Here is a 22,520-nt window from a genome sequence, read left to right as displayed (position 1 = left end):
GGGGTAGTGACTGTCACAGCCGCGAGCGATGGACACCTGATTATCGGGAGCGCTCCAGGGATCCGGGTTCCCGCTGTAGCGTCTTCGGTAAGTGCTACAGCTTGTCAAATAATGAGGGAGCCGACGATGTTCCCTCATCTTTAGTTCTGAGTCTGACTGCCTCCTTTTCTGACTTTGCACTCCTCCCATCACCCCATGAGTGCTTTTAATTAGTGCTGGCTCTAATCTGCCCATTTAAATGTAGGCTTATAGCCCGGGAGAGGCATGTTTGATAAGTATTCGGTACCCATCAGAGAAAGGTCACCTTGCCATGGCTGATGGGCTCCCATGATACACCAAGAACTTTTATTTTTGTAAGTACAATCTATTTAGCAATAATGTAGTTCAGATCTCGTGTAGTCAGTGCTTACATACATGTTGGTCCCTACAGAGAACTATGTTCTTTTTTTTTTTAAACTTCTATGGCGGTCAAAACACCATGCTATTAACCTGCAGATATGAGGTTAATTTGCAGGTTAATAGTGTTATTAACCTGCCCGACTCCCACACTTAGCTGACCGCTGGGGGAAGAAAATTAACTTTAAACTTTATCCCCCCCTCCCTGGCAGCCTTCTTGGTCCAGTGACGGGGCGGTGTCGGCGCAGGTTCAGCCATCGCTGCGAGTATACAATACAGTGGCGGCCGCTGGCAATGACTGACAGTGGGTCCTAATGCATAAGTCAGTACTGGGGGCGCCGTGACTCTTGCCACTCTGTATTCTCAGAGCAATGGCTGAACCAGCACTGGAACCCAAACACTGCTGGGGGAATAAAGTTTATTTTCTCCTCGCAGTGTTTGGCTAATTGCTGGCGCGGGGCAGGTTAGTAACGCTATTAATCTGCAGATTAACCCAATATCTGCAGGCTATCAGTGTTTTTTGTGGTGACAAGTTCCCTTTAATTAGCAGCAATCGACTCTTTTGGAAGGCCGGCATTCATTAGTGTGTCCTAATCATTAGGATTACAGTAACGAGTCATTTCTAATGGTTTGTGATGAACATTAAGGTTGTAGGCTTAGGGTCAATAGTGAATGAATTCTTATGTGCTTGATTGGTGCTCGTTATGGGACGAAATCTGCCCATTTAAATGGTCCCAAATTTGGAAATGAAGGTTGCCACCTTACCATCTACGAAACATAATTTGGTTAAACTACATAACGATCCTTGCTCAAGACTCATTTAAAATCGTACAGAACACTGTATCAGGGGCTTGTTCATACGTAACATTTTTCGATGCATTTTTTTCCATGAACTTTAACATTTGGAAAAACATTTTACTGAAACATCCAAGTTGCGTTGTTTTTCCTTGAATTTTTTTTTTACTGTGGTGCGTGTTTTAATTCTTTTGGTGTTTTTCCTACGGTGTTCCCTCATTGTGATTAAAATTACTTTGCACCAAAAAAAAGCCTCAAAACTAAATACAAAATACAAATTTTCAGACATAGAAGTGAATCTGTGAGCAGCCTGATGTAGGCAAAGAGAAGACGAATCCAATGATGTATCACTTAGATTACTCAGTGCAGATACAATGTTTCTGATACAATCAGAGCTTTCAGATTTAGAATGAAACAGAGCTGAAAAAGCTAACCCCGCCTGATTCCAGTGATGTGTCGCTTACTAGTTGCTGTTTCAAGAACATTAGTGTTTTAGCAGAAGGAGATTATCCTGTAGACTAGTTGTCTCGCGCCTACTGGTCAACTGCGGTGTATAACCCTGCCCCCACCACGGATTACCAGCTTTCTATCAATTTACAGAGCACACAAAAAGCTGCAATCAATGATGTGGGTGGGGATACACAGAGCTCAGCATTCTGAGAACTGCTAAATATTCAGAAGAGAAAATAGGGAATGTATCAAAATGACAGCAAGTAGATCAGAAAGTGCCACATCACTGGAATCAGGGTCTTCGTCCCTACATCATGTTGCTCTCAGATTACACAGCAAAACCGGAAGTCAGATTCACTTTAATAAACCCTTATAATCAGATTTTCAGGCCTCAACTATACTACAGAACGGTCAGGATCATACATTTCAGACATTTACAGAACTATTTTCTGTCAATATATCAAACATTCTCCACCCCTCTTTATTCCCGCGTTCCTTTGATAATGAAATCACATATCAAGCTTCTGATATAGTTAAGGTGCCATTTTTATCACAGCCAAAATTATAAAAGTACAAAAGTCTTTCCTTTCTTTCATACTTGTGTTCCTGGCTTTGGATGATATAAAACTGCATCAAAACGCATGTGTGATTCTAGCTTAAGAATAGGAAAAGCAAACTACAATGGAGCCATAGTATCTGAAACCAGCAAAAGAGATTTTCCATAGGCTGGTTTCATAGGTCCGGAATTCACGCTGCAAATCTAGACTGCAATGTCCACATTGGCAAAGCCCAACATCTTGATCATAAGCATACATGAGGCTGTTATGTTTGGGTGTGAAGACCCTTGGCCACTTTGGATACAGTGGTCCTTATTTGGACTGTGAATGTCAGACCTGTGAAACCAGCTTCGCAGTGCGTAATTCACATTGTACTTTAGAATGATTAACAACAGGGACTTACTAATTAAACAATGCAACTTGTGGTCAAATCTAGAATGGTCTGGTATGGTGAAACTCCCATCGCAGATAGCAACCTGACTTTCTCCAAACGGAAGGGTGAAAAAGCAAAGCTTGTATAATAAGCAGCCCAGGGCCTGAAAAACAATATAAAATAGAATGATTCCCCATAAGTGACATACAGGCTGACAAATTACTGCCAGTTTACACAGATAGTGCTGCGATACAAAACAAAATACAGAACATTTCTAGAGGGCTGAGAATTAAGTGGGTAGCTCAGTATAAAAGACTACTAAATCTTATTCTTAAAGGGAATCTGTCGCCGGGTTTTTGTAGGTTTGAGAGCAACATAATGCAGGAAGAGAGACCCAGATTCCAGTGATGTATCACTTACTGGGCTACTTGCTGTGCATTTGAGTAAATCTCGGTTTTATCTGCACCACTTCAGTAAACACTGCGGGTTGGATGCTGCGTACATGTGCAGCGTCCAACCCGCAGCGTCCTGATGTTACAGCATAGTGGATGGGATCTCAAGAAATTCCGTGCCTACTATGCGTCCACAGATGCCCGCGGATCACCTGCTGACACGGACATGTGGCGCGTCTCTCCAGACCGCAGCATGTCTATTTATCTTGTAGAGACACGAACCTGGACACACAGTTCAATGAACACATGCGGAATCACCTGCATTTAAGAGCCGTCAGCGCTTTGAACACAGCGGACAAGTGCTGTGTCCAAAGCGCTGCCAATTACTGACCGTCTGCACACACCCTCAAAGATGAGCTTTGTACATCCTTGCCCAGACCACTGATGGACATCTTTCTGCCTATGCACAGTGTACACAGAATGCTATCAATCAGTGGTGTGGTTATACAGCGCTTGTGAATATGGAGGTCTACATGGAAGCAGGTTTACTAGTCTTCTAAGTGATATTCTTCTGCTTATAAAACACTGTTTATAAGTGCAAGCAGCCCAGTAAGTAGCACATCTGATAGTAGCACATTGTGCTGCTATCAGATGAGATAGTGAAAAGCTGGTGACAAAGTCTCCTTAATGTGCACACGTTCAGGTTTTTTTTGCGTTTTTTTTCGCGCTAAAAACGCTATAAAAACTCATTAAAAATGCATACATTATGCATTCTATCATTTAGAATGCATTCTGCATGTTTTGTGCACATGGATGCGTTTTTTTCGCGGAAAAAATGAGCATGTTCATTATTTTTGCGGATTTTCTGCGTTTCTCCCGCAATTCTTTGCATTTGGGGGAAAACGCACGAAAAACGCGTCAAAAACGTGAAAAAACGCATGCGGATTTCTGGCAGAAATGTCCGGTTTTTGTCTGGAAAATTTCTGCAAGAAATCCTGACGTGTGCACATCTCCTAAGTAGCATTACAATGTATAGCCTCACTCTACCAAATGTGGGAGAATGTAAAATCTATACTACAAGCAATGCGCAATAGTCAAACTGTTGAGGGTGGGGAAAATAATGAATGTCTATTCACAACATTTGCACCTTTATCTCCCCTAATACCAATATGTTGTTGTAATATATGAAAAAGTACACATTGTTGCTGATAATATCCATGTGTAAATCTATTTCTGGAGGAAATGCCCTCTATATACAATTTCATTACGTTCTATGCCCCCTTGCATGGGCACAGAACGTCTTGAAAAATGCCGGCACATGCGCAATAGTGATTTTATGCTTTGGCCACAGTTGGGCAAAGCACACTGCGCAGGAGTGAGAGGCCACTTCAGTGTGCACGTGCAGAAACTGTACGGCATCTGCGCTATTCACAGATCTCGTTACGTCAAGCACGCCGAGGAGTGGGGGAGAGACAGCGAATAGGCCCCGCCCATCTGACCGGGGTAATTTACATATGAAAATGGAGAGATTACAAAGGTATTTTATCAGCAAAGTTTGGGAATCGGGTGATATGAAAGGTACTGCTGTAAAGCAGAGCTCAGGCACAATTGAACCATATTTTATCTGAAATCAATAAATCTGGCAAATCCATGAACACCTCAAAAGTGGACAACTTTTAAAATTGAGAATTGCTTTAAAAATAAAAATAAAAAATCAGATATGGAAGGCACATGTCCCTTGAGCCAAAAATCTACTATATAAAATTGTACAGTACATATCATTAACTCACAACTGAAAATAAAGATTACACAACAACCACAAGATGGATTTCATCACTCAGGTATCATTGTAATCAGTATAACGGCGCCAACCTGACACTGGCTGTAGGTTACTGTGCACAATCCTGCTGACAGGTTCCCTTTTGTATTTGACTGCTGTAACATTGACATTAGCTTTCAGTTCAACATCATAGCAGTTCACCTTCCAAATTTAGATTAGGCCCTATAAATTCCAGTAGGTAGAGTTTTCAGGGCACCCGCCAAACTCACATTCCTCCATGAGATTGTCAGCCTAGTGAAACAAACACTTTTGCGATGCTCTAGAATCCAGTGGTAGAGTGTTTTATACCACTCCAGGTGGCTCAGTAGTTAGCCCAGTAACCTTGCAGAGCTTAAATCCCACCAAAGACATCATCTGTAAGGAGTTTGTATGTTCTATCGGTGTTTGCGTGGGTTTTCTCTGATAGATTAACAATTGTCACGGATCGCTGCTCCGTGGTGTCACTTATTCGTCATGTGCCTGCTCTCACACATGACTTTGGGTTGTGCCTGCAAGGGTTAATCTATCTCCCCACTCTCAGTCCAGCATTCAACCTCTGTCCTATGCTGTAATGGGAGCATAAATCACACACCGACCCAGGCCACACACCCGCTCATACACGCTGCCACCACTCATCGAATACAGGGGCGATGAGTCCCAGAAATAACTAATCAAAATATGTTTATCACTCATAAGGTTCACACACCTGTAGGCTATGGATTCTTTAGAACATTCAAGGTTCAACTTATTAAAGTTTATACTTTAATAGAAAAATGTTCAGTGCTTACAAGAAAAAGGTATAAAAATATGATAATAAAAAGACATACAACTTATGCAAAACAGTATAAAATAAAGAGGAGAAAACTTACAGAAATCATCTAACTTGTAGTCTGCTTTCTGCTCCCTGAGGGGGGGTGAATGTAGTTGTGGAACACATCAGCTTTTCAGGCTGCCCTCATCATGTGAAAGACATGTCCAAAGACATACTGATAGGGAATTTAGATCGTGAGCCCCAACAGGGACAGCGATGATAATGTGTGCAAAATGTAAAGCGCTGCGGAATATGTTAGCGCTATATAAAAATAAAGATTATTATTATTATTATTATGTGACTTTTATGCTTCTGCACTTGCTCTGTGCCGTGAGTTTGTGTGGTGTACTACTTTGAGGCAGGGCTGTAGTTTCCCCTAGATGCTCCCACATCACTAGAATAGTACTGACAGTTACATAGCGCAGTTACGGCAAACTTTAATTTAAAGTCACTGTGTAAACTGGCTGTGTCACTGATTTTATGCACCTATTTAGGGAGGCACGGTGTCTCAGTGGTTAGCGTCATTCCTTTGCTGCGGTTCTGGGTTCAAAGGGTTCACCAAAAACAACATCTGCTAGGAGTTTGTATGTTCTCACCATGTTTAGGTTGGTTTCCTCCGGGTTCTCCGGTTTCCGCCCACTACCCAAAGACATACTGATAGGGAATCCAGATTGTGAGCCCCAATGGGTTCAGTGATAATGATGTGTGTGAGGGTATGTGCACACGTCAGGATTTCTTGCAGAAATTTCCCTGACAAAAACCAGACATTTCTGCTAGAAATCCGCATGCGTTTTTAAAGCGATTTTCACGTGTTTTTGATGCGTTTTTTGTGCGTTTTTTCCCAAATACATAGAGTTGCAGGAAAAACGCAGAAAATCAGCAAAAATAATTAACATGCTCATTTTTTAACCAAGATGCGTTTTTTTCGCGGAAGAAAACGCATCCATGTGCACAAAACATGCAGAATGCATTCTAAATGATAGAATGCATAATGTATGCGTTTTTAATGAGTTTTTATAGCGTTTTTAGCGCGAAAAAAAACGCGAAAAAACCTGAACGTGTGCACATAGCCTTACGCCGGCGTCACACTGGCGTTTAAAACGGCCGAGTGCAATGCGATAAAAAATCGCATTGCACTCGGACCAATATTAAGTTATGGGGCCGCTCCCAGCAGCCGACTTTGTCGGCCGTTTTCCTCGGTCCGAGACAATCGCAGCATGCTGCGATTGTCTCGGACCGAGGAAAACTCGCGGCTCACTCGCACCCATATAAGCCTATGGGTGCGAGTGAGACAGTGCACACCACTCGGATAACATCCGAGTGATGTGCGCTATAAGCGGACCCCAGCAATGGAGGAGATGGAGAAATTCATTTCTCCGCCTACTCCGCAGCTGTGCTCCGATCCTCCCTGTGCGAGAGAATCGGAGCACAGACGCATGACACTCGGCTCCTGCTCTGCTGCGAGCAGGAGCCGAGGGTCATTAGCATATCGCATCCGATGATCTCGCATCGGATGCAATACGCTAGTGTGACGCCGGCCTTAGCGCTATGTAAGCGTAATAAATAAATTCCTATTTACAACAGGTTTGGCTGACAAACCTGAAGTCAATCATTAGGAGGGGGTAGGTCCACATACTTTTGGCCATATAGTCTAGCTTGCTGTTATTATTGATTATGGTCATTGGTATATGTATAGTTGCAGCCTCCTGAGATCAAGCAGATTTTCAAGGCTAAATACGGTAAATGTATGAAAGCAGTAACTGCTGAGGTCACAAGGGACCCTTGTTTGGCGGTCTGTAAGCAAGTTTTAGCAACAGTCATTTAACAGCTGATCAATCTACAAGACAACGCGGAACCAGCCTTTGTGTTCGCAAACTTGCTGGCAGGAACAGGAATCAGTTCAGCTGAAAGGGGAAAAGCCGTGCCAGACTCACAAGCATCTGAAATCCAGCAATTACCATGTACGGGAAAGAACACATTGTAAAACCCAAATAGGCCTGATTTACAGATATGTCACCTCTATAATTACATTACATACAGCTCAGCTGATTCATTTCATAGGTCTGCGCTTCCCAAAGTACAGTCCGGAGCCATGTACAACATAAAAAGAAAATGACCTCTTGGTAATGTTTTCTTCATGCCGCCAATCCACTTTTTATCTGGATTGGCAGAGGGTCTGAGGCTGGGAACCATTTTGCTTGACAGCAAAGGGCATTATAAGATCACTGCACATTCGGCATAATAAACAATGATTCATACAGCGGTTGCATCTGGAAAGGTTCATGGAGGAGTCAAAGTCCACCAAGGTCCTTTTACAAGACGGAGCCTCTGATTAGAAGCTGCAGAGTTGGGCAGCAGGCTCACTTTAGAGGAGCGATTTATGGCAGCTTGCATTTTCACAATGTGCTGAGGACACAGATCTCCTCTAATGAACAACTCTGTATACGTTGAAAATATTGCAGACAGAGACCATGTATAAACCTATTCATTAACTACAACATCCTGTCATCAGAGTCCACACACTACAGAGATTAATACATTCATCTGTTTGACTTTGATGAGGCTGGTATACTCACTCTGAAAATTGATTTCAGAACAGATAGAAGAAAGCTTTTTGAAAACTTTTGATTAGTTCAGCTTTATACAGCCACTCTAACTATGTAGAAAGTGTAAACAGTTAAAAGATTCCAAAATACTAACACAAAGACTGGTGGGTGAGCAAATTGCACGAGTGACAGTGTTGCGAGACCCTAATCAATCATGTATATATCAAATACATTGTTAAAAATAATCCACAAATGCATCAGGGATTATGATAATACATCCATTAATAAAGAACATTGGAGGCACAGGAGGACTCAATCTCACAGGAAAAATCAAAGGCTAAAGAAAGCACAACCAAAGTGAAATTAATTAGAATATCAGAGAAAAATTTAAATCCATACAGACATCTCCAGGAAGGGGACAGGTTACCATTACATTCACCATATCGGATTAATTGTGGCTGAGAAGAGAGAAACTAAATAAAACAAGGGAAATGAGAGAAAGAGCTGACACTTCAATCGTTATTAGAGTAGAGGCCCCCTGCTGTGACCAGGTAATTACAGCAGAGAAATGCTTGGAGAAGGCGGCACTAAATCTGAGATTTGTTTATGCAGAGGCAGGGAGGAACAGGAGCTTCCTCTGATCAAAGAAGGCTATGGGCACACGTATAATGGTCCACTGCGCATTTTTCCGCAGCGGATTTGATAAATCTGCAGGGCAAAAACGCTGCGTTTTTGCTGCAGATTTATCGCAGATTTACAGCGGTTTTTCTGCAGGTTTCACTGTGGTTTTACAACTGCGGTTTTCTATAGGAGCAGCTGTAAAACCGCTGCAGAATCCGCAGAAAGAAGTGACATGCTGCGGAATGTAAACCGCTGCGTTTCCGCGTGTTTTTTTTCCGCAGCATGTACACAGCGTTTTTTGTTTCCCATAGGTTTACATTGTAATGTAAACACATGGGAAACTGCTGCGGACCCCCAGCTGCGGAAACACTGCAGATCCGCAGCGTTTTCCGCATCGTGTGCACATACCCGAACTGTTGTGAGACTTTTTGTCTCCGGTATCCAGATATTAAGGGAGATATATTTTTGGCGTTGCAGCGAAGGGACGAACATCACACATTCACTCACATCACATTACTCACATCACCGTAGGGCCATTAGAACCCCTCCAACTTAATATTGGTCCACTTTATGGTACTATAAATGTCATGTATCATCTGTATAACAGATAAAATAACGATAGGGAACATGACAACAATATCTACCTATGGGACCTCCATGGAGGGACGATATCCTGTAAGTTGGGGATCTCATAAAATTCTAAGGCTGGGTGCACACGATGCGGAAGTGGCAGCACTTTGAACGCAGCGCATGTCGCTGCATCCAAAGCAATGCCATCAATTGAACGCAGGTGAATCCACATGTGTTCACTGAACCATGAAGACTCACCGCATCCGATACATTCTATTGGTGAAATTGACATGCTGCGGTCTGGAGAGACATGCCGCATACTGGGTATGGGATTTCTTGAAATCCCATCCACTATGCTGTTGCATCTGGACGCTGAGGGTTGGACACTGCACAACTACAAAGAGTCCAACCCGCAGAGTATACTGATCATCTGCACATACCCTGAAGGACCTAGCACATCTCACAACCAGCCCCAATGTGAGCTTACCAAGGGGGGTATATGGGTGTAGCATTGAGCTAATAAAAATGAAAGTTTGGGTCTCTGTTCTTGTTCATTTTGAAAGACCTAGTTTGCTGTGCGAGTATTCAGTTTTCCTAATCAGAGTGTGTCCCTCCACTGAGATCTGAACCATTTCCGTGACAACAAGTTTAGTCATTTTCTTTATTGCTTTTATTCCATGCAATTGTATATACCGTATTGTTTTGTTCCCATTTTGTATCATCCTTGTTGTATATCTTCTATAAACACTGCCTACCTTTCTGGATTAAATATGTAAAATTCAATAGCTCTGTACCTCTTGCTCTGTAAACCACACCCCTGAAGCCATACGCTATGTGTAACGGGTATGCAATCGGCCTGTACCGATGTCAATTTTAATGCTTTGTACCTAATAAGGTTTTTAAATCAATTTTTGCTTTGAATCTTGGTCCTGGCACATATCTTGCAAACGGTTTTCTATAGATTATCACAAGAGACTGAGGTCTCACCTAAGGTGAAAGGTTGGAAAGTTGGGGTTGTTTAAAATGATTTTCAACCTGTATAACTATGTAGACACATATGTATTACTATAGCCTTTCTTTTGGTCAACATGATACAGTCATTCTCTCTTCAGAAAGCTATGACATGGTATGGAATTGGTACTTTTCCACATGCATGTGCACAGTATTCATGTATCAGTCACATAAGAGCACTTTAAGGCTCTTTCCTATCAAGAAAGGAATGTTCTCCCTTCATATGAACCCATCTCAAAGATTCCAGTGCCTCAGCATTGTACATTCTCAAAGAATAATTATCTTCCCATACTATATTATACAGTAGCTGAAAACGCTGTCTCACAGGTCGGAACAAATATTAACCCAATACTGACTGATATAAGAGGGATGCTTTCATACAGTAAGCTGCTTTACATCTCAAAATCATAGCTACATGGCTCCATGACAGCCAGAGGCTCCACAGAGGGAAAAAAAACAAACATGTAAACTTCTATGTATTGCCTCTCAAGAGTTATAGCAACCCAGGTCAGAATGTGACAGTGCCTACTAGATGACCATAATGGAAGTGAAGTAGCTAAACCAACAAGAACCTCATGGAGATCTGACCATGAAAACAAAGCCTTCCAATTATAAGGGGCTAAATCTTACATTTTAGTCATCATAATAAAGAGGAAAATTTTAGTTATAGGAAAATCTTGGCGTCATAATATTCTGTAAGGCAGATGTGGAGCCATGATACTGTGTGTGGGGGACATCATACTATGTGGTGAGAGACATTACACTGTGTGTGCTGGACTGCGAGGGCTTTCATACTGAATAGAGGACTCTGGGGATCATCATATTGTGTAAAGGACTGTGTAAAGTCATCATACTGTGTGTGGGGGACATCATACTATGTGGTGAGAGACATTACACTGTGTATGTTGGGCTGTGAGGGCTTTCATACTGAATAGGGGACTCTGGGGATCATCATATTGTGTAAAGGACTGTGTAAAGTCATCATACTGTGTGTGGGGGACATCATACTATGTGGTGAGAGACATTACACTGTGTATGTTGGGCTGTGAGGGCTTTCATACTGAATAGAGGACTCTGGGGATCATCATATTGTGTAAAGGACTGTGTAAAGTCATCATACTGTGTGTGGGGGACATCATACTATGTGGTGAGAGACATTACACTGTGTATGTTGGGCTGTGAGGGCTTTCATACTGAATAGGGGACTCTGGGGATCATCATATTGTGTAAAGGACTGTGTAAAGTCATCATACTGTGTGTGGGGGACATCATACTATGTGGTGAGAGACATTACACTGTGTGTGCTGGACTGTGAGGGCTTTCATACTGAATAGGGGACTCTGGGGACCATCATATTGTGTAAAGGACTGTGTAAAGTCATCATACTGTGTGTGGGGGACATCATACTATGTGGTGAGAGACATTACACTGTGTGTGCTGGACTGCGAGGGCTTTCATACTGAATAGGGGACTCTGGGGACCATCATATTGTGTAAAGGACTGTGTAAAGTCATCATACTGTGTGTGGGGGACATCATACTATGTGGTGAGAGACATTACACTGTGTGTGCTGGACTGCGAGGGCTTTCATACTGAATAGAGGACTCTGGGGATCATCATATTGTGTAAAGGACTGTGTAAAGTCATCATACTGTGTTTGGGACTGTAGAATCATTATACTGTGTGGCAGGATAGTGGGGTGTTAATACCATTTGGGAGATATACTCTGAAGGAGATGTGTAGGCCACCATACTGTGGGGGCATCATCCTGTGTGTGGTGGACTATAGGAGCTATCAGACCTCGTTGAGTACTGTGGGCCAGCATTCTGGGTGGGCATCCTGCTGTATGGGGGGGGGCACTTTAAAGCCATCATACTATGGTTGCAATGGGGAGATAAAAATAATGTGTTTTGAAGAGTTATGGTGGATATCCTAGTGTGTTTGGCAGAACTGTGGCAGTGACATACTGTGTTAGGGGCACTGTGGGATCATTATACCTTGCTTAGGGCATTATGAGGTCATGTACATATACGTGTTAGGGGTACTGTGGAAAAAATTATATGAGGTAATTCACTGTGGGGGAATGATACTGTGTGAGAGGACATTTTGGGAGACAACATATGCTATTCATGTCATGAAAACGGAATCGTAGTTGGGTGACAATAGAAAAGGTCATAAATACTGTGTTCGAACTACAGTATATGTCACTTCTCCCTGTTGTTAAAAGTTGAGATGTATGCCATTCTGTGACTGCTCCAACATGCTGAGACCCGTTCTAATTCACCAAATATTTTGCTATGAGGCACTATGACTTCTATATACACCCCTGAATAGGGTATAACTTACATACTAGTAAGGGTCTGGCTGCTTGGTACTGTATATAATCCTGCGTCAAATTTATCAAACATTGGGTGACACTTTGATAAATTTAATGCAAATAAAGGCAACAAAACGACAAACAAAACTGATTTTTAGAAAATCACTCATGATAAATTTGTGTTTTTGTGTCGTATGTTTAGATTTCTTAGCATGGTCTGGCAGTGGCATTTTTTCAGGATTTTTTTTTTCCATTGTGGTTTCCAAATGTAACAAAATAAAATGTACCATTAAATAATATTTGCAAAAACCCACTGAATAAGACTTGAAATGTATTGAAAGCATTTCAAAACTACCAATGGAATCCATAAAAAGGAATCCATCAATAGAATCTACCCTCCAAGCCTTCTGTATGGGCATGTAGGTTATAGAAAGTGGAACAAATTGATATCTGCGATCCAATGTCTTATTTCCAAGAAATCCACATTTTTCTAGGTATTTAACCCCTTCACATCCTGGGGTTTTTCCGTTTTTGAGCTTCCGTTTTTCGCTCCCCTTCTTCCCAGAGCCATAACTTTTTTATTTATCATCAATAAGGCCATGTGAGAGCTTGTTTTTTGAGGGACGAGTTGTAATTTTGAACGACACCATTGGTTTTGCCATATAGTGTACTATAGAACGGGAAAAAAAAATCAAAGTGCGGAGAAATTGCAAAAATTAAGTAATTCCACAATTGTTTTAAGTTTTGTTTTTTTACCATGTTCACTAAATGCTAAAACTGACCTGACATTATAATTCTACAGGTTATTACGAGTTCATAGATAACAAACATGCATAGGTTCTTTTTTATTTAAGTGGTGAAACAAAATCCAAAGTTTCTATTAAAAAAAAGTCACCATTTCCCAAGACCCATGCTCTGTGTAGAAGAAATGCTCACTTGCTATGAACGCCAACTGCTGAGCGGCACTCATAGCTATCCGGCAATGACAACCACAGGAGTCTGCTGCAAACCCCGGGTTGTCATGCCAACCCATTGGCGATCCACGGTCTTGTGACATGGGCGCCGATGGGTGGGATTACCGACGCGCTTCCGTTGCGATCGTGTTAAATGCCGCTGTCAAAGATTGACAGCAGCATTTAACATGTTAACAGCCAGGGGTGGATCAGCTGACATGTGCCAGAAAAGTTGCCAGCTCATCACCAGATAAGATGAGTTGCCAGCTCATCACCAGAGCCCGGAGAAAACAGGAGGAGGCCACCTTAGACGTAACTATATATCTAAGTTGGTAAAGGATTTAAATTAGTAGTTAAAATCTATAGGCCGGAAATAGATCTCTCTGAGAATCTGCCTCCAGAGCTTATTTTAAATGAGAGGGGAGTTACCAGTGTGAGACATGTGAAACATGAAAGAGCAGACTGTCAGTCATTACATGTTTTACAGTACTAATGCCCTCTTTCATTTAAAATAAGCTGTGGAGATGGACGCTCGGGGAGATCGGTGTCTGACCCATAGAGCTTAACAGCTCATTTACATATTAGGAAAAACATGCAATTCTCAGGAATAAGACATCAGACTGCATACCGTATATCAAAGTATCACTTTTTTATCCTACTGACGCATTCCCTTTAATTCAGGTTCCACCTTTATACAGCAAAAGTGTTAAAATTGTTGCAATACCAGAGCCAGTTAGGAGAGTCAATGTCAAATATTCAGTGTGCCCTCTCAAGAGATACCAAAAGTTTGCAAAACCAGGAATTAAAGCTGGAAAAAAAAATCACAGAAATATGAACATCAAGATAAAAATAGCATTACTTGTCAGTGCAACAAATGATCCTCATCTATATTAATATGATCCATTTCTTACCCATATATCAGCCTTTGTGGTAATTGGTTTTCCCCCATAAAGGTTGATCATTTCAGGCGCTCTGTATGAGAGAGTGGTATATCTGGAAGACAGTACAAATAAAGCAGTGTCATTGCATTAGAAGTGACAGGGCAGCATTTCCCAATGCAATAAGTGTGAGGTTTCAGTCACATACTATGATATTATTTGAGGTTTTTTTTTAGTTTGACCAGTTCTTGTATGATGACCAGGCACTAAGCACATTTTCATATTTTATTTTAGTACATGGAATTTGAAATCTATATCATCTTTTTTTTCTCATTTGCATCCTTTTTCATGGTACATAGGAATTTACTGTTTTAGCATTGTTATAGTCATACTCTTAATTTGTTTGTCGATATAAGAGAAAAATGTCAAGAAACTAAATATCATTTTTCCCTCAAATCCTTTTGAAATTGCTTTCCCTTCTCTTTACAGTTTGTACAGGGAAAATACGTTTTCTATAGATAGGGCATACAAGAAGCTGTGGACCACGCTTTTTTTGCTTTCATTTAATTTTGTCTTTATTCTAATTATTGATATTTTATGCCCCATAGGGACCTAAAAGATCACTGGGGCATTTTAATATTACTATAATCAAATACACTACATCTGGGTCTGCTAAGACTCAGCAGCACCGATAGCATTACGACAACTGGTGTCCATATGACCGCTGTACTAACAGTGTTACAGGGGAAATTAGGTAAAAAAAAAAAGTATTTAATTGCTGTAATGTTCCCCAAAGGTCTTTTATAACCTAATAAGGACTACATTGTATGAAATAAATGAAAATAGATAAGATTTTAGTTTTTTTTAATGCACTGGCAATCCAAATCGCTTCTACAAGCAACACCCCAGTCAAAAAATAAATCAAATATAGAAAACCAATAGTTACACACAGGGGAACAAATTTTAAAATGTATTTTTGTGGTCATAGGAAAATGTTAAAAACAGTTACGTGTTTCTTTTATTTTCCCACTGATATCGGAAAAAAGAAAAAAAAAAAGCATGAAAATAACATAAAACTTAAACCCCTCATTTCATGAAACAAGAATGCAAAAAGTATTTCAATATCATAGCGATAAAAACAGCTCTTTAATATACAAATTGCCTGTTCAGAGAGGAAGAGGACTTGAACTCTAAAGTGCCACCTGTTGGAAGCAGCAATCCTACAAGTCATTATCGACCTGTTAACGAGCCTTGCAATATGACTTAGGCTGCCGTCACACTAGCAGTATTTGGACAGTATTTTACATCAGTATTTGTAGCCAAAACCAGGAGTGGAACAATTAGAGGAAAAGTATAATAGAAACATGTGCACCACTTCTGCATTTATCACCCACTCCAGGTTTTGGCTACAAATACTGAGGTAAAATACTGACCAAATACTGCTAGTGTGACGGCAGCCTTAGGAGAAAAGCCAAATCAGAATCTCAATTTACAGACACAGTGTTTCAGGGGTATTGCACCTCGTCTGTGCAAAGTGTGAGAACTGTTTTGGCTCGGTGAGAGGCTTAAGGCTGGGGTCAAAGGGGGTAAGGTTTCTCCTTGTGAAGCGTGACATACCGGCCCTGGCATGCCAATGTAAGGAGGCTTATTCGCCATGCAATGCTTCTCTGAGAAATTTAATATGCAAATTGCGTCTTCAGAGAGGGAGAGGACTTAAACTCTACAGTTCTTTAAAAAACATATGCTAAAAAAACTGAAAATGTGCCTGGTCAGAAAGGAGGAAATCAACCTGGTTTTAAACTGGTTAATTTTATAGCTGGCCTTGAAATCCCTCTTTAAATTAATAAATGTGATTTACACTAGTACCAAAACCTATAGGTCAAAAATACTGTAAATATCAAGTACTGCAGGAGAATTTTCCATACTACACTATTCCTGACATCAGACAGGTACATCTTCAAAACATTTCATCAGAGTCAACATCAAAATTATGTGACATGCTGAAGACATTGATGTCTAGCAAGGTTTAAAGAAAGCAAATATGTTTTCAATCTTCTGATAACTGCCCATAAGAATTATTGAGAGGCCAGGCACGAACATTTGCTGCCAAATCTGCAGGACACAGTTACCCGATATTAAAGGAAAAAATGTGACAACAAAAAGGTAGAGAATAGTGATGAGCGAATATACTCGTTACTATGATTTACATCTGTTAGCCAGCATAAGTACATGTGGGGATTCCCTAGCTACCAGGCAAACCCCACATGTACTTATGCTGGCTAATAGATGTAAATCATTCAGCTGCGGCAAGAAAAACTAAATCTGCGAGCACTAAAAAATTCTCGGAGGACCCCCGAGCATGCTCGAGAAATCTCGAGTAACGAGTATATTCACTCATCACTAGTAGAGAAATGTAAACAGCAGGAAGAGCAGAAGTCACATAATGTTTGACATCTTCTAATCATCTGCAAGTATGGTGTAAATGTAAGGATAACGGCATAAAAAATACAAAAAACTGGATCCATGTCTTTCTGTGTACCACTACACGTCGAAAAGAACAAAAGAAAACTGCCTACATCTAAAAACAGTAATCAATTTTTTTCCTTAATAAGGCTGCTACATGATTGCTTTTTAGGATCCCACCATTCTGCTTAAAGCAGGTGGTTAGCTGGCAAGCATCGTCATTATGCCATTGTCCAAACTCTGCTCTTTGGCACTTGGACATCTGCAGCATCAGAAGAACACAAGGGCACTGAAGATAGCCGATTCCAGTGACCAAGCCAGCTTAACGAAGTTGTCCACTACTAGGACAACTTCTTGTCATACCCATCGCTTGGACCCCATAAAATAATAAAGCCTATACTTACCTCTCTCTTTGGGCTTCTGTGCTGTTGTTGCGACACGTGATGCCGGCGCCCAACAGCATGAGCGTCACTGTCCCCGACTCCTGTCGAATTGAACATGAAGAGGAAGTCAGAGATCACCCAAAGCTCTTCATGTTTGATTTCTCCGAAGGACAGTGATGCCAGGGGGCGTGATAACATGCTAAATTGGCCAACTAGTCTGGGGACACTAATTCCCCATCAACTAGTCAAAGACCACATTTACATATCATAAAAAGACCTTAGAAATACTTTTTCAAAGATCTGTTTGTGTGTGTAATATAACACAGGGACTGTTAGGCAGTGTGGTCTACATATGCAGACACAACTGCTATTGTTTCCGTGGGCACGGGGGACCTGACAGGTTCCCTTTTAGAACTTGAGAATAACCCTTTAACCCCTTAGTGACAGAGCCAATTTGGTACTTAATGACCGAGCCAATTTTTGCAATTCTGACCACTGTCACTTTATGAGGTTATAACTCTGGAACGCTTCAACTGATCCCGCTGATTCTGAGATTGTTTTTTCGTGACATATTGTACTTCATGTTAGTGGTAACATTTCTTCGATATTACTTGCGATTATTTATGAAAAAACGGAAATATGGCGAAAATTGTTAAAATATTGCAATTTTCAAACTTTGTATTTTTATGCCCTTAAATCAGAGAGATATGTCACGAAAAATAGTTAATAAATAACATTTCCCACATGTCTACTTTACATCAGCACAATTTTGGAAACAAAATTTTTTTTTGTTAGGGAGTTATAAGGGTTAAAAGTTGACCAGCAATTTCTCATTTTTACAACACCATTTTTTTTTTAGGGACCATATCACATTTGAAGTCATTTTGAGGGGTCTATATAATAGAAAATACCCAAGTGTGACACCATTCTAAAAACTGCACCCCACAAGGTTCTCAAAACCACATTCAAGAAGTTTATTAACCCTTTACGTGCTTCACAGGAACTGAAAAAATGTGGAAGGAAAAAATGAACATTTAACTTTTTTTTGCAAAAATCTTAATTCAGAACCATTTTTTTTATTTTCACATGTGTAAAAACACAAATGTAACCATAAATTTTGTTATGCAATTTCTCCTGAATATGCCAATACCCCATATGTGGGGGTAAACCACTTTTTGGACGCACCGCAGAACTTAGAAGTGAAGGAGCGCCGTTTGACTTTTTCAATGCAGAATTGGCTGGAATTGAGATGGGACGCCATGTCACGTTTAGAGAGCCCCTGATGTGCCTAAACAGTGGAAACCCCTCAAGTGACACCATTTTGGAAACTAGACCCCTTAAGGAACTTATCTAGATGTGTGGTGAGCACTTTGAACCCCCAAGTGCTTCACAGAAGTTTATAACGTAGAGCCGTGAAAATAAAAAATCGCTTTTGTTTACACAAAAATGATCTTTTTGCCCACAAATTTTAATTTTCACAAGGGTAACAGGAGAAATTAGACCACAAAAGTTGTTGTGCAATTTCTCCTGAGTACGTCGATACCCAATATGTGGGGGTAAACCACTGTTTGGGCGCACCGCAGAGCTTGGAAGAGAAGGAGTGCCGTTTTACTTTTTCAATGTAGAATTGGCTGGAATTGAGATCGGACGCCATGTTGCGTTTGCAGAGCCCCTGATGTGCCTAAACAGTGGAAACCCCCCACAAGTGACACCATTTTGGAAACTAGACCCCTTAAGGAACTTATCTAGATGTGTGGTGAGCACTTTGAACCCCCATGTGCTTCACAGAAGTTTATAACTTAGAGCCGTGAAAAAAAAAATATTTTTTTTTCCACAAAAAAGATTTTTTTAGCCCCCAAGTTTTTATTTTCACAAGGGTAGCAAGAAAAATTGGACTGCAATAGTTGTTGTCCAATTTATCCCGAGTACGCTGATGCGCCATATGTGGGGGTAAACCACTGTTTGGGTGCACGGCAGAGCTCGGAAGGGAAGGAGCGCCGTTTTGGAATGCAGACTTTGATAGAATTGTCTGTGGGCATTATGTTGCGATTGCAGAGCCCCTGATGTACCTAAACAGTAGTAACCCCCCACAAGTGACCCCATTTTGGAAACTAGACCCCCCAAGGAACTTATCTAGATGTATGGTGAGAACTTTGAATGCCCAAGTGCTTCACAGAAGTTTAGAATGCAGAGTCGTGAAAATAAAAAATATTTTTTTTTTCACAAAAAAGATATTGTAGCCCCCAAGTTTTTATTTTCACAAGGGTAACAAGAGAAATTGGACCCCAGAAGTTGTTGTCCAATTTATCCCGAGTACGCTGATGCCCCATATGTGGGGGTAACCCACTGTTTGGGCGCACGGCAGAGCTCAGAAGGGAGGGAGCACCATTTGACTTTTTGAGCGCAAAATTGGCTGTCGTGTTTGGAGACCCCCTGATGTACCTAAATAGTGGAAACCCCCCAATTCTAGCTCCAACCCAACTCCAACACACCCCTAACCCTAATCCCAACCTGATCCATAATCCTAATCACTAACCCTAACGATAATCACAACCCTTACCCCAAAACAACCCTAATGTCAACCCTAACCATAACCCTAATCAAAACCCTAAATCCAACACACCCCTAATCCTAATCTCAACCCTAACCTCAAACCTAACCCTAATCCCAATACACCCCTAATCACAACCCTAACCTTAACCCTAATCCCAAACCTAACCCTAATCCCAAGCGTAACCCTAATGCCAACCCTAACCCTAATACCAACCCTAATCCAAACCCTAACCCTAATCCCAACTCTAACCCTAACTTTAGCCCCAACCCTAGCCATAACTTTAGCCCCAACCCTAACCCTAAGGCTACTTTCACACTTGCGTTGTTTGGCATCCGTCGCAATCCGTAGTTTTGGACAAGAAACGGATCCTGCAAATGTGCCCGCAGGATGCGTTTTTTGCCCATAGACTTGTATTGCCGACGGATCGTGACGGATGGCCACACGTCGCGTCCGTCGTGCACTGGATCAGTTGTGTTTTGGCGGACCGTCGGCACAAAAAAAGTCCAATGAAACGTTTTTTTTGTATGTCGCATCCGCCATTTCTGACCGCGCATGCGTTGCCGTAACTCCGCCCCCTCCTCCCCAGGACATAGATTGGGCAGCGGCTGCGTTGAAAAACTACATCCGCTGCCCACGTTGTGCACAATTTTCACAACGTGCGTCGGTATGTCGGGCCGACGCATTGCGACGGCCCCGTACCGACGTAAGTGTGAAAGAAGCCTAACCCTAAATTTAGCCCCAACCCTAACCCTAAATTTAGCCCTAGCCCTAACCTTAGCCCTAACCCTAGCCCTAACCCTAACCCTACCCCTAACCCTACCCCTAGCCCTACCCCTAGCCCTAACCCTGCCCCTAACCCTAGCCCTAACCCTAATTTTAGCCCCAACTGCTGTTCTCCTGCCGGCCAGCAGATGGAGACAGATGGCGGGCGCACTGCGCATGCGCCCACCATTTTCTTTTCCCCGGCAGCCAGGAGGAGCAGCAGGAGGACCCAGGGACACAGGTGAGTATGCTAGGGTCCCCGAATCCCCCTATTTCTCTGTCCTCTGATGTGCGATCACATCAGAGGACAGAGAATTACACTTTACTTTTTTTTTTTTTTGCGGTTGCCGGTAAATAGTTAATTACCGGCGATCGCAAAACAGGGGTCGGTAACACTGACCCCGATCATGCTCTTTGGGGTCTCGGCTACCCCCGGCAGCCGAGACCCCAAAGATTCTCCCGGTGCCGGCCGGCGGGCACACTGCGCATGCGCCCGCCATTTTGAAGATGGCGGCGCCCACCGGGAGACACGAGGAGCATCGGGGGAGACAGGTGAGTATTGGGGGGCTACCTGGGACCCCTTTTCTCTGTCCTCCGATGTGCGATCACATCGGAGGACAGAGAAGTTAAACAGAGATCGCGTTTTTTTTTTTTTTTTTTTGCGATCGCCGGTAAACGGTTAATTACCGGCTATCGCAAATGCGGGGTCGGTTAAAAACCCCCCGAATCATGTTCTCTGGGGTCTCAGCTACCCCCGGCAGCCGAGACCCCGGAGAAAATCCGACTCTGGGGGGCGCTATTCACTTTTTCCACAGCGCCGTTAATTAACGGCGCTGTGGTTTAAGTACCCTTAGCGGCCGCCGTTAAAAGGCGTATCGGCGGTCGCTAAGGGGTTAAAAAGCTGACGTGTCACCAGGTGAAAAGCGAACACTTTTTGCTCTTCATTCCCGCTGCTCCCCCTACGTAAGCAATTTTTTTCTTTTTAAAAAAAAAAAAATCTACCATAAGGTTCTGGAGATATGAGAATATTTTTTTAGTGCTAGTTTTTATGGTCTTTACTAAGAAGCCTTGTCTCACAAGATAATTAAGATAATTATTAGTCAAGACATGCCCCAGAGAATCCTGTGAACCAGACCCTCTTATGAAGGCCATAAAAATTAGCACTCAATTATAAGACTCATATTTCTGGAGCAGATTTAAAAAAAACAAAAAGGCAGAATAATAAATAGCAACCAGAATAAAATAACAGGAAAAAATGGTCACTTATGACCTATTGATGGGTCCTTTATAAGGACGGAAATTAACATACCGTATATACTCGAGTATAAGCCGACCCGAGTATAAGCCGACCCCCCTAATTTTGCCACAAAAAACTAGGAAAACTTATTGACTCGAGTATAAGCCTAGGGTGGAAATGCAGCATTTACCAGTGAATTTCAAAAATAAAAATAGATCATTATTTCCCCATAGCTGTGCCATATAGTGCTCTGCACCGTTCATTATTGCCCATAGCTGTGCCATATAGTGCTCTGCACCGTTCATATTTCCCCATAGCTGTGCCATATAGTGCTCTGCACCGTTCATATTTCCCCATAGCTGTGCCATATAGTGCTCTGCACCGTTCATGTTTCCCCATAGCTGTGCCATATAGTGCTCTGCACCGTTCATATTTCCCCATAGCTGTGCCCCATATAGTGCTCTGCACTGTTCATTATTGCCCCATAGCTGTGCCATATAGTGCTCTGCACCGTTCATATCTCCCCATAGCTGTGCCATATAGTGCTCTGCACCGTTCATATTTCCCCATAGCTGTGCCATATAGTGCTCTGCACCCAGGGCCGGCGTCAGCACCCGGCACAGCGGGCAAAT

The 22,520-nt window shown here is 42.0% G+C and overlaps 1 protein-coding gene across 1 annotated transcript in view; it reads right to left on the bottom strand.

The window, feature by feature from the left end:
* BMP2K (BMP2 inducible kinase) overlaps window positions 1–22,520 on the bottom strand; it is a 341,088-nt gene that overhangs the window by 111,139 nt on the left and 207,429 nt on the right. The window contains exons 6-7 of the mRNA XM_069742721.1: window positions 14,523–14,604; window positions 2,602–2,734 (exon numbers count right to left, since the gene is read on the bottom strand). Of these exons, the coding sequence (XP_069598822.1) occupies window positions 2,602–2,734; window positions 14,523–14,604 (215 nt within the window). The remainder of the gene's footprint in view (window positions 1–2,601; window positions 2,735–14,522; window positions 14,605–22,520) is intronic.

Source organism: Ranitomeya imitator, chromosome 1 (assembly GCF_032444005.1).
Source record: "Ranitomeya imitator isolate aRanImi1 chromosome 1, aRanImi1.pri, whole genome shotgun sequence".
Lineage (NCBI taxonomy): Eukaryota > Metazoa > Chordata > Amphibia > Anura > Dendrobatidae > Ranitomeya > Ranitomeya imitator.
This window is presented reverse-complemented; position numbering and strand designations above follow the sequence as displayed.